The sequence below is a fragment of the Nomascus leucogenys genome, chromosome 1a (assembly GCF_006542625.1).
Source record: "Nomascus leucogenys isolate Asia chromosome 1a, Asia_NLE_v1, whole genome shotgun sequence".
Taxonomy (NCBI): Eukaryota; Metazoa; Chordata; class Mammalia; order Primates; family Hylobatidae; genus Nomascus; species Nomascus leucogenys.
The window spans coordinates 72,004,779-72,017,400 of NC_044381.1; the positions used below are offsets into that span (position 1 = coordinate 72,004,779).

General features: G+C 38.5%; 1 protein-coding gene across 3 annotated transcripts in view; it reads right to left on the minus strand.

Moving 5' to 3' along the window:
• Window positions 1-1,879: 1,879 nt before the first annotated feature.
• DLGAP5 (DLG associated protein 5) overlaps window positions 1,880-12,622 on the minus strand; it is a 43,114-nt gene continuing 32,371 nt past the window's right edge. Inside the window, exons 14-20 of one of the 3 annotated variants that reach the window (XM_030810899.1) lie at window positions 12,353-12,572; window positions 8,458-8,647; window positions 6,385-6,445; window positions 5,510-5,756; window positions 4,605-4,654; window positions 2,401-2,491; window positions 1,880-2,279 (exon numbers count right to left, since the gene is read on the minus strand). In XM_030810899.1, coding sequence (XP_030666759.1) covers window positions 2,260-2,279; window positions 2,401-2,491; window positions 4,605-4,654; window positions 5,510-5,756; window positions 6,385-6,445; window positions 8,458-8,647; window positions 12,353-12,572 — 879 coding nt within the window. In that variant the 3' untranslated portion in view covers window positions 1,880-2,259. The remainder of the gene's footprint in view (window positions 2,280-2,400; window positions 2,492-4,604; window positions 4,655-5,509; window positions 5,757-6,384; window positions 6,446-8,457; window positions 8,648-12,352; window positions 12,573-12,622) is intronic. The other 2 variants (XM_030810884.1, XM_030810891.1) reach the window with 2 other exon arrangements.

The window sequence follows — 12,622 nt, forward strand, 5'->3', positions numbered from 1 at the left end:
TGGCCTCCCAAAGTGCTGGGATTACAGGCGTGAGCCACCACACCTGGCTCAAAATACTATTTTACACAATACTATCTTTTCAAATCTGTTAAATCAGTAATTGTCACAGGTTGGGTCTCCCAGGAAACAGAGAGATTAGATCTCAAGAAGCTTGTGAGGGAGTGTACTTGCAATCAATACATGTGGGGATGGGAAAGACATGACTGGGTTGAGGGAGAAGTTGAGCAGCAATAACTTACCCTACCCTAGGGGGAGTTCTGAAGCTGGGATTCTTCTTCAGAGCTGCAAGGGGGGCCAGGCCTTTTTATACCCCCACTTTGATCGGTCACTGACTATAGGACACCTGGGAAAGAGAATGTGACCTGAGATGAAGTGGCTCTCTTCAGCTGAGGCAACATAATCCTCACAAAGGATGTCAACTGAGGGCTGCCTGCCAGCAGCACTTCCTGCATCTCAAGGAATAAGTCCTCTATCGCTAAAGAGGGATGTGGGCAGCATATCATAGCATATTTCAAAAAATTCCTTACCCTAACATTCTGGTCTTGACTGTTCTATTCTTATTAAAGAAATGGAAGAACAGAGCTTTGGAGAAAAGAGAGAACTTGGTTTACACAAAATTACTTAAATCCTCTGAGCCTTGGTTCCTGTGTCTATAAAATGCACACAGCTCTTACAGAGTTACTGTAACATTAAGTAAAATATTGTTTGCAAAGGGACTGTCAAATAGTAGGTCCTCAGTAAATAGAAATTCCCATTCTATTTTGGTAGAAAAGAACTCCTTTTTTCTCTGAAAATACGCTGCATTAAGAACTCTTGCTCTGTCCAAAGCAGTTTTCTTTCATTTTGTCTCTAAAAATTTTCCTAATACCTCATAATTCTAGACTCCAATAGCCAAGCACATTATCTAGTAAGGGACACTGATGGTTGCCTACCCAATATCCATTCCCTGTTTCCTAAGAGCCGTGGTTTTATTCAGGTGTGATCCCAGATTCAACAGGGAATTCTGATTCATTTAAGTCAGTCCCCTGCTGGCTCACTGATCTGCAGATGGGGATGTGGCATTAGTTGGTCTAATCAGGCCAAAGGGAAGGACATAACTCTAACTGCCACTAGCAGCCATCTTATGACCCCAAAAAGACCCAGCCACAGAGAAGCCGACATCAAGGATAACAGAATGAACTAGGAATAGAAAGTTGGACCTTGATGTCATCACTGAGCTATTGATTATATAGTACCTGGAATCACTTTGATAACTTGTGAAATAATAAATTTCCTTATTGTTAAGCCAGTTTGAGTTCATTGCTTGTTTGGGTAATTCAAATAAGCCATGTAGGAAAAAGAAATATACATAAACTAGGATTTATAATGGCCCAGGGCCATGAACAGCTGAAAGCTTTCAAAACAATTCAGTGATACATCTTATTAAAGACCACATTTACTGACATTGTCTTATTATGATCTGCTTTATTTTTGAGAGCAAAATATTGTGTTGCATACTGCTTTGCGTAAACTGTAAATCTTGGGTTTCTTTGTACCAATCTTTTAAATGTTCATGTGACTGATGTTGTATGATTGATAAGATTTTTTTCAAAAGAAAAAAGCATTTCCTTAATGGCTCTTAGCCATGCCAATGGGAATATGAAAACAAAAAGGTAAGGATTTAATGGGCACCTCTAATGATTGAACTGTTTGAAACTGCAGCATGTCAAACTGACTTTGGAATCCAAAAAGCTCATCTAAAGAAACTCAGAATACTCTGGAATATGTAATACCCAAAGCTGTTCAATGTCAACAAATTTAGGAGTTCAAACTCAGAATAAAGTGTAAAAAGATGCAAATATTTCTGTCACAGGTTATTTCAATTAAACTAAAGAATGTTTATAAGTGCTAATAAGTATACTTAGCCTTAAGCTTATTCCTTTTAAACAAGAGAGGCAAGGCACAGTACATTTTTTATTCTGTGTTGAAAATGTACAAAATATCCCCACTTCCCTTGAGAAAGAGTATATCTAAAATACACTTTGATGAACACAGAATATTAAAACATTATATACTACAGAAGTGAACACAAATACATTTTCTCCAAAATTTCAATAGTCTAAAGAATATATAAGCATTGATAATATGAAGGAAAATGTTTGGATTTATTTTTAAATTCAAAATTCTCCTGGTTGTAGAGGTGAAAAAGTAATCAGGTTACCACCAAAAGAAATGTGTCTGGCATGTTCTTGATGTCTCCTCTCCAGCTGAGTAAATGGATTACTGCAGTTTAGACCTGGCTGGAGAACAAATCCAGAGAAGTCAGTAAAGTATCTATCAAGAGTTTCACCAATTAATTCTTCAACATTGCTATAGTGGATTAATTAATAACATAAATAAACCGGGTGCGGTGGTGCACACCTGTAGTCCCAGCTACTCGGGAGGTTGAGGTGGTAGGATCACTTGAACCCAGGACTTCAAGACCAGCCCGAGCAACATAGCAAGATCCCATCTCAAAAACAAACAAACAAGAAACATGTAAACATTTTCCCTATATAACAATAAAATTATAAACAACAATGATTATGCTACTTTCCAGCAGATCTTATTTCAAATGTATATTAGGTTTTTTTAATTGGAAAGGTATATTCAGAATATATGTATAAAAATGTGAATAATATGTAAATGGACTCAAGCAGTGTATGCAGAATGAATAAAACTGAGGCTATATCTTAAGCCACTTACATAGATTCCATAAATCCTAAACCATATAATAGCACTTAATAGGCCTTTTAATACTGTGTGATCCTGCTGGGATCTTTTTACTCCCTCAAGCCCTGCTTCAAGTTCAAATTATGCTACTGGGGCAACCAATAATTTGGATCTAAAGTAGACATCTAAATACTAATATTTACAGAAGTGAAAAAAATATCAGACTAAATGATAAGGTATTAAGATTTATCAATGAGAACATATAATTGTGATGTACTTTTAATCACATTACTATTAAAATGTTACGATTTGGTAATCTCTGGATTTACTTATAACAACATATATTCTCAGAATCAATCATTCAGAGTTCGATCTGGGAACAGGGTTAAATCAGGTTTACATAAGTTGGCCTTATGCTGAAAGCCCTGATCCTCTAGGTCTCAGTTTATGATTAAAGAAGGCTAAAACCAAGAAAGAATGGTACATGGGTCACAGTAACACATTTCATTTTGCTCCTGAGACACAGGGCAGCCCAGAGCCTAACCACAAAAAAGGCAGCTTTGCAAAATAATGAAAGACAAGATATACAAGGGTCTTTAAGGAATTCGTGGCTTATGGAAGCTAAGTATTTGCCAGGTTTCGTGAAGTTAACTAAAACTGTGTTTGTTTGATCCTATACTTGCTTTATGAATCAATTTATTATATTCTGAGATTAAAGAAGAATAAAACCAAGACCGTTTTCTGATCTATTCTAGTAGTTAGTCCTGGAAAATTCCAAGGTAAGGCTGTAAACCACAGGTGTAAACCATAAGAATCACTTGATGAAGAAAAAAAATGACAAATCCCTAACTCCAGATCATTGAAATAAAAATATCGGCCGGGCGAGGTGGCTCACGCCTGTAATCCCAGCACTTTGAGAATCTGAGGCGGGGGGGGGGGGGGGGGGAATCACCTGAGGTCAGGAGTTCGAGACCAGCCTGGCCAACATGGTGAAACCCCGCATCTCTACTAAAAAATACAAAAATTAGCCAGGTGTGGTGGCAGGCACCTGTAATCCCAGCTACTCAGGAGGCTGAGGCAGGAGAATCGTTTGAACCCAGGAGGCAGAGGTTGCAGTGGGCCAAGATCACACCATTGCACCCCAGCCTGGGTGCAAGAGTGAAATTCTGTCAACAACAACAACAACAAAAAATGTCTGGGATGGGGCTGAAACTAATGCTATATATAAACAGCAGGAAAGAGAGCACTATTTAATTCGTGCCATAGTGCCAGTATCAAAGGTATGAATCAGACAGCTCTACCTAATGTGGAATTTACAGTTAATAAGGAATTTGATTCCGGAAGTTATATTTTTGGAACGCATTCATATTATACCCTGAATAAGAGATGAAATGTAAACATTGTATGCCTACATGCATCTGTACCTATATATAAATTAACATGAGAGAGGTAAGAGCTTTTACAGAAGGCTTCACAAAAGGGCTGTTTGAACTAGATTTAGAGGCAAGAGGTCACCAGAAGTAAAAGCAGGGAAGTAGCCACTAAAATAGCAGGACATAAATAACCAATGATGACTGAAGGTGGGATAGACATTATTTCCCCAGAAGGGCAGAAACTTTGCCTTAGATTTTTCTTGAATCACTTAGAAATATATTCAGATATTCAAGTACCCAGTTTGTCAGAGCAAATTTGATAGAAAAAATCATATAGAGAAACGTATCTTCAGGGTTAATATTAAAACATACTATATTTTAAAGTATATAAACACCAAATTTTTCTTCATTCTATGAAAAATAGTAAGCAAAATAACGATAAGATATAAATTTTAAGCCTTGTACACAAATAGAAAAGCAATATTCATTTTATAAAACAAAACTAGAATATAAAGGGACTTGTCAAGTTGGAAAACTTACTGAATCAAGAAGGTGGCATTCAGTAGTGAGACTTTTATTATCAAATAGTTCTGAAAAACAAAAAAAAATAACTTTTTAAAGAATATTCTCACATTCAAGGGCTGTTAGAAATGGACAAAGCCTTGAAAAATATGAAAAGTTCCACATGTCAAATGCTAAGACAAAAACATTATGCTATAATGTTTTTTGAAAGTAGTTAAATTTCTTGGTTAAATTCTTATCCTTAACTTTGGTATTAAAGGAGTCTTCTGTAAACAAATCTCATGCTTGTAATATTAAAGGTACCCAGAAGATGCTTATGAAGAACAGCTGGCGGACATTAAATGTCTGGCCAAGGTTAAAACCTTTTGTTTTACCACAGACCCCAGTTAGACCAGCTACAGACTAACTGATGAAAATAGCAGGTGAAACTGGCACACATTATAACAAAAATATAGGAGCCATTTTCTATTGCAGAACCATCACAACAATATAGGTAGAACTAGGCAGTAGGAAAGAAAAATAGGCTATTTTGAAGAAAGACTTGGGGATATGTGTTGAAAAGAAGGAGAACTAAAAAAAAGCCCAGGCTGGCCAATGTGGTGAAACTCTGTCTCTACTAAAAATACAAAAATTAGCTAGGCGTGGTGGTACATGGGTAGGAGAATCGCCTCAACCTGGGAGGCGGAGGTTGCAGTGAGCTGAGATCATGCGACTGCACTCTAGCCTGGGCAACAGAGTGAGACTCCGAATCAAAAAAAAAAAGCTTGAGGGAATTTTTCTAATTCAGGGTCTTCACTAACAATGAAGGATCCTAAATAGATAGTTAGATTTAATGTAAAATGGACCTTATAGGATAATTTATACCTTAATCCAAGTTCATTTCTTTAATAAAGGCTCATTTAAATATATTTTAAATATCTCACCTGACTGAGAAATTTTAGTTTCCCCTTCTTCTAAGATGCTATTTTGTGAAGCTGCATTTTTTTCAGGGCTACTCATCAAAACATCCTGTGATGTAATTGAAGAATTCAGTTCCATTCCTTCCACAACATCTGAAATTCCTTCTTTTTTGTTAGTATTAATATCATCTGCTACTCCACCAGCAAGAAGAGGCAAACTCATTCTCTCACTGGGTAAACAATCCACCTTCAAGTCTGTCTTATTTACAACCTGGAAGTAAAAATGGTATTATATTTAATTATCAATTTAATTACTTGGAACAAATTTTAAAAGTCTTGTTGCTATTAAATACAAGAAAAACAGAAGGATGACATCCCGGACACAGGCTTAAGAACATTATAAATCCTACTATCCTGCTTCTTCAACAACTAGTTCAGATAATATTATAGAAATAGTATGATTGAAGGCAAGTTTCTCAGCAAGTACCTATACTCTAGCTCAGGGACTGGCAAATATTTTCTGTAAAAGACCAAATAGTAAATATTTTAGGTTTGTGAGTCAAGGGTCTCTGCAATACCACTGTATTGCAAAAGCAGCCAGATAGAATACATAAACAAATGTGTGGCTATTACAATAAAACATGATTAAATAGGGGCCAAAGTTTGCTGATTTCTGCTCTAGTTCACTGGTTCCATATTCATTCTGATATGAGTTGAAGAATACAAAATGACACTATGGGTTTAAATGACCCAAATGTCATTGAAACAAGAACTACCATTCTATATGACTGATTTAGATTTCCAATGGAAATTCTGGGGATGGTTTATGAAATTACTTTCTATAATGATATAAACATATGACATACTGGGATATCTAACCACACTGGAATTGTACTTACATGGTTTTCTTCAATTAAATCTGGTAATCCGGGACACTGAGCATCTTCTACTATGCTGTTCCTAAAGAAGAAAAAAAGCAGCATTACACTCATAAACATATTGTTATTGTTTCACTTGTGTTTTGAGTCTTTCCTTTACGATGGCAATTAGTTTAGCGAATGGATCAAACATGGAGCCTGGTGCAAGATCAGGCCTGATCCAGATAGATTAGTTTTGGACTATAGCTACTGCGGGAGGGCCTTACAAACTAAATGCATTCTTCCCTGGAAAGCTCACAAGTCTGTTACTATGGTGGTCAGTCAGGCTCAGGTGGCTCTACCAGCAATACTCTGAATCTCAGCCAAATCCAGAGCTATATATTAAAGAAAAGTCAAAAAGAAGGTGACTTCTGGAGACAGAAGCAACAACTCAATTATTGTCTAGCTGGAGTTAGCTACATTTACTTGTTACTTGTTAATCCAGGTACCTGCTAAGAAACTTGCCTTCAATCATACTATTTCTATAATTTTATCTGAACTAATTGTTCAAAAAGCACAGGAGTTACAATGTTCTTAAGTCTGTTGCTTGTTAACAAGTAAATGTAGCTAACTCCAGCTAGACAGTAATTGAGTTAGAATACAAGGTATTCTAATCCTGAAGTTATTAGCTTGTATCTTGTTAGAAATATGTTTTGGCCAGGTGCCTCGGCTCACACCTGTAATCCTAACTCTTGGGAGGCAGCGGCGGGTAGATCACAAGGTCAGGAGATTGAGACCATCCTGGCTAACCTGGTGAAACCCTGTCTCTATTAAAAATACAAAAAATTAGCTGGGCGTGGTGACACGCGCCTGTAGTCCCAGCTACTTGGGAGGCTGAGGCAGGAGAATCACTTGAACCTGGGAGGCGGAGGTTGCAGTGAGCCAAGATTGTGCCACTGCACTCCAGCCTCAGCAACAGAGCAACACTCCATCTCAAAAAAAAAAAAAAAAAAAAAAAAAAAAAAAAAAAAAAAAAAAAAAAAAAAAAAAAAAAAAGAAAATTTATCTTCACTTCTTTCGAGTTACTTTTTAAAAAAGATATGCTCTATTTTTCTAGTGTCCAGCTTTACTTTGCCTTTATTGCACAAAGTTGCTTATTTGTATGATGCCCTTTGAGGATGTTTTGGGGAATCCAAAACATTTTTAAAGAGTACTTATGACTCAAATGCAATTATGAATCTTCTTAGCAAACAATAGTAAACTACAAGATATACAAAGTAGGCCGGGCACGGTGGCTCACACCTGTAATCCCAGCACTTTGGGAGGCCAAGGCTGGCAGATCATGAAGTCAAGAGATCAAGACCATCCTGGGCAACACAGTGAAACCCCGTCTCTACTAAAAATACAAAAATTAGCTGGGCGTGGTGGCACGTGTCTGTAGTCCTAGCTACTCGGGAGGCTGAGGCAGAAGAATCGCTTGAACCCAGGAGGCAGAGGTTGCAGTAAGCCAAGATCATACCACTGCACTCCAGCCTAGGCAACAGAGTGAGACTCCACCTCCAAAAAACAAACAAAACCTAGAATCATATCTGGCCCATAAGAGTTGTTCAGTACACATTAACTCCCCCTTCAATATGCTCTGCCATCTGTCAAGATAACAATCTCAAGGTACTTTCTACAAAGGCTGGTAAAAAGTGTCTATCTCTCAACCACCTCGGGGAGGCATTAGCACTGCTGCTTTGTAGATGATGAAAGTGAAGCTAAAGAGAATTAATTACTTGCCCCAAAGTTGCATAGCTAGTAAGTCACAGAGCTCTTCTCAGCTCAGAACTATTGAGCACCAAAGTTGTAGTGTGTTTAGCACCAAAGGATACCATATTGCTTCTTTTCTTCTTAGTGCTGCAGAATTTACCCATCTAAACGTGACCATTTAGTATCCCGAAATCTTAAGCTTTAGTTTCCTCATTTATAAAAAGGGAGTACTGCCTATATGTTGCAGGGTCATTATGAAATTTATTAAAAATATATGTCTGGCACCTTTTACCATCTTAGCAATCTGAAATGGTATTTAGTATCAGCAACTGTTAAACTCTTATTAACATGTTAAAGAAATACCTGCTTTCAGGAATACTCAAAAACAAAGTCGTCTTCACATGTTCGCTTTTCGTATTCTGAGGACTGGCATTTTCTGGTGATGTAGTTTGTCGTGGAAGGCCCATCTCATTTCTACTCTGAGATACAGCTTTGCTGACAGACTTAGGTGTTCCAAGTCTTTGAGAAAGACCTTCAGAAGAGACAGAAAGTCCTAGAAGATGAGAGAAATCGCCTCAATACCAAATAGTTCTTTTGCTTTTCATTACAACTAGGAATACAGTGAAAATCCTATCAATTAGCCTCTTTCTCCTGTCAAATAATGTCTGTTAAAGACAAATGCCTGGGACTTTCTGTTAAAGATAGTATTGAAATGCATATTAGATGCTGCTTCCTTTTGACATCCCACTACTTTTACATGAACAGAGATAATTTTGTTGTTGTTGTTGAGACAGAGTCTCATTGCTGTCACCCAGGCTGGAGTTCAGTGGTGTGATCTCTCAGCTCACTGCAACCTCCGCCTCCCAGCTTCAAGTGATTCTCCTGTCTCAGCCTTCCCAGTAGCTGGGACTACAGATGCATGCCACCGCGCCTGGCTAATTTTTGTATTTTTAGTAGAGATGAGGTTTCACCATGTTGGCCAGGCTGGTCTCGAACTCCTGACCTCAGGTGATCCACCTGCCTCGGACTCCCAAAGTGCTGGGATTACAGGTGTGAGCCACTGCGCCGGGCCTGAACAGAGATAAACTTTTTTTTTGTTTTTGTTTTTTAGAGATGGAGTTTCATTCTTGTTGCCCAGGCTGGAGTGTAATGGCACGATCTTGGCTCACTGCAACCTCCGCCTCCTGGGTTCAAGCGATTCTCCTGCCTCAGCCTCCCGACTAGCTGGGATTACAGGCACCTGCCACCACACCTGGCTATTTTTTTATATTTTTAGTAGAGATGAGGTTTCGCCATGTTGGCCAGGCTGGTCTCGAACTCCTGACCTCAGGTGATCCACCCATCTCAGCCTCCCAAAGTACTGGGATTACAGGTATGAGCCACCGTGCCTGGACAGAAATAATCTTAAAAAGCAGAACTCCACAAGGACAAAGGAAACTAAAGAAGAGACAGCAACAATAACAACATTTTGGAAGCTATAATGTAGATTGTTGAGTCGGACTAGCAGACTCAGGAAAACGAATTCTAAGCCACCAATCAAGAAAAATGAGAATCGGCCAGGTGCGGTGGCTCATGCCTGTGATCCCAGCACTTTGGGAGGCTGAGGCAGGTGGATCACGAGGCCAGGAGATCGAGACCATCCTGGCTAACATGGTAAAACCCCATCTCTACTAAAAAAATACAAAAATATCAGCCAGGTGTGGTGGCAGGCGCCTGTAGTCCCAGCTACTCGGGAGGCTGAGGTAGGAGAATGGCGTGAACCTGGGAGGCAGAGCTTGCAGTGTGCTGAGATCGTGTCACTGCACTCCAGCCTGGGCGATAGAGTGAGACTCTGCCTCAAAAAAAAAAAAAAAAAAGAAAAAGAAAAATGAGAATCAACCCAATTTCTACCACATAACCCCTCAGAAGAACTGGTGGCTCCAAGTACCTCTGCAAGTGGAGATGAAAATGGAGGTAAACACAGAAGGAATGGCTCAAAGTCAGTTTAAACAAGAAGAGCTCGGATTCCTTTCCTCATTCTGCACAGCAGAGCAACTGTCATCACCCACCCCCATCACCAAAAACAGAAGGGTCTCTGGTTTAGAGGATACCAGATACAGTTGAGAGATGGGGTACTACATGGAAAATAAGGGAAATAAGTGAATATTTACACATAAAGTGTTGAGACACTTAGCTTTCTTCCCCTACATGGCTCCTGAAAGACTGGCAGCCAGAATGATACCTTCCAGGAAGCAGATGGAAACCATCTTCTCTGGGGAATCTGAGTAGACTATGAGAAAAGTCTTAAATGCAATGATGTGTAGGTTCCCAGCATAATGGCCCTGCTAACAGTAGAGCCCCGAAAGTAAAGGTCCTACCCATGTGCAGAGAGTTTCCAGTCAGCTTTTTAGTGCCCATTCTTAACCATGTGCAGGCAGTGAGAGATCAGCAGATTCCCGAGGAATGCCTCTAATACAAGAGACAGAAACCAAAAACAACTAGATGAAAGTACCCTGAAATAAATACTGTCTATAGTGGATGAAGAAAACGTAAAAGCTATCATTAATATCCTCGGAAACATAAAACAATACACTGATGAAACAAGTGCAGAATGCTATAAAATGAACATTTGGAGAGTAAGAAAGGGCTCTTGGGAATTAAAAACATGATAGCCAGCATGAAAGTTGAGGAAATCCTCAGGAAGTAGAAGAAAACACTAAGTACAGGAAAGAAAGATTAAAAAGTCTACCAGAAGAAAAATGTGTTTTCGAAAAAGATCAAATCTTGTCAAGAGAGATGGTGGTAAACAACAAAACTCCAGTAAGACTCCAGTAAGTCCAAAAGACTCCAGTAACAACTGAAAGTAGTTGCTTCTAGGGATTGGCAAATGGAATGAGAAAGGCTTCTTCAGGGACTACTGTTTTGTAATTAGCCTCATATAAACTATGTGCTCTGTAACTAAAACTCAATTTTAAATGACCAATTTTTGCCATAAACCTTAATCTCCCTATCCATAAGGACTGAGTTGAGCATGTGAAAGAACAGAATGATGAGCTCCATAGCTGTAAGAACCACGAAGATCCTCGACCAGTAGTAGAATGAGGCCATGTTATTAGCAGTACTGGGAGATTCCTGGGTATCCAGGGAGTGTAGCTGCTTAAAGGAAACAAACAAAAGTGCACCAGATTTGATACCTAAACTAACAAGAATATTATAATATACTTGAGGATCACTATAAATATCAGATAGCAGGTATTAGACAACAATTTAGGTTTACTTTGAAAAAACTTCCTGGTGGACATCTATGGCTTATAAATAAATAATTTCAATTGAGATAAATTCAAGAAAAATAGTCTGTGAAAAAAAAGCTATTGACAAATACAGTTAGAAAATCATCAAAAATGATTTCCTGAAGTATTAAAAACTGCTTTTACTGGAATATTTTTAAATTGGAAAATTAGTACGTTTACTGCCTTTCAAAAAGATCTGAGCAAAAGTTTTAATACAAATGCAAATAAAACCAAATCCACTTTGCATAAACTTCTTATTTTTTAGAGATGGAGTCTTGCTCTGTCACTCAGGCTAGAGTGCAGGGGCACAATCATAGCTCACTGTAACCTTGAACTCCTGGGATCAAGTGATCCTCCTGCCCCAGCCTCCCGAGTAGGTGGGACTACAGGCATGTATTGCCAGGCTCAGTTAATATTTTTTGTAGAGAGAGGATCTCACTAAATTGCCCAGGCTGGTCTCAAACTCTTAGCTTCAAGTGATCCTCCTGCCTTGGTCTCTCAAAGTAGTGGGATTATAGGCATGAACCAACACACACAGCACATAAGCTTCATTTTGAAGCACAGCTAGACAAGTGATAGCTGGATGCTCAAGTTTCCTTTGCATTATAAATTCTAACCAAACTTCTAACTGACCTGAAGAAAATCAGTTTACTTCTTCATGCTTCCGTCATTTCTCTTACCTCTTGGGATCCTGTGACCTTTCTCACAGACTGTAGGGTTACATGGTAATTACGTTACAGATGTGAAATCACTTAGAAAGTAGAAAAGCAATCTTAGAAGACATATCGCACTTAAACTAATCTGATCATACCCATCAAAATGTGATTTACATGTGTTTGTGAGCGAGCATAGTCTATTTTCTAAAAATCACAGAAAAACTTAACGTCTCTTCATGTAAAAACTATTTTTCACCTTACACAAGCCCCCATCTATACCAAATAGTTCTCTTAAGTAGTCTCAGGAAAAACAATAAAACAAAAACAACTAACCTGAGAACGATTTAACAGGACTTTCAACTCTGAAAAATCCAGCATCAAACACTATTTTATCAACTTCCTTTGGTATCACAGAGGCTGCTGTTTCAGCACATTCTTCCTGCCTAATTCTCTCTCTCATTGCATTTTTTATGGCAGCTAGGCGATTTCTCGCTGCAATTCTTCCAGCATCATCCTGTTTTGGTTTACTCGCTATACCTGAGACAACATTTTTCTGCAAAGAGAAACTAACATATAGTAAAGCTGCCCATTACCATCTTATAA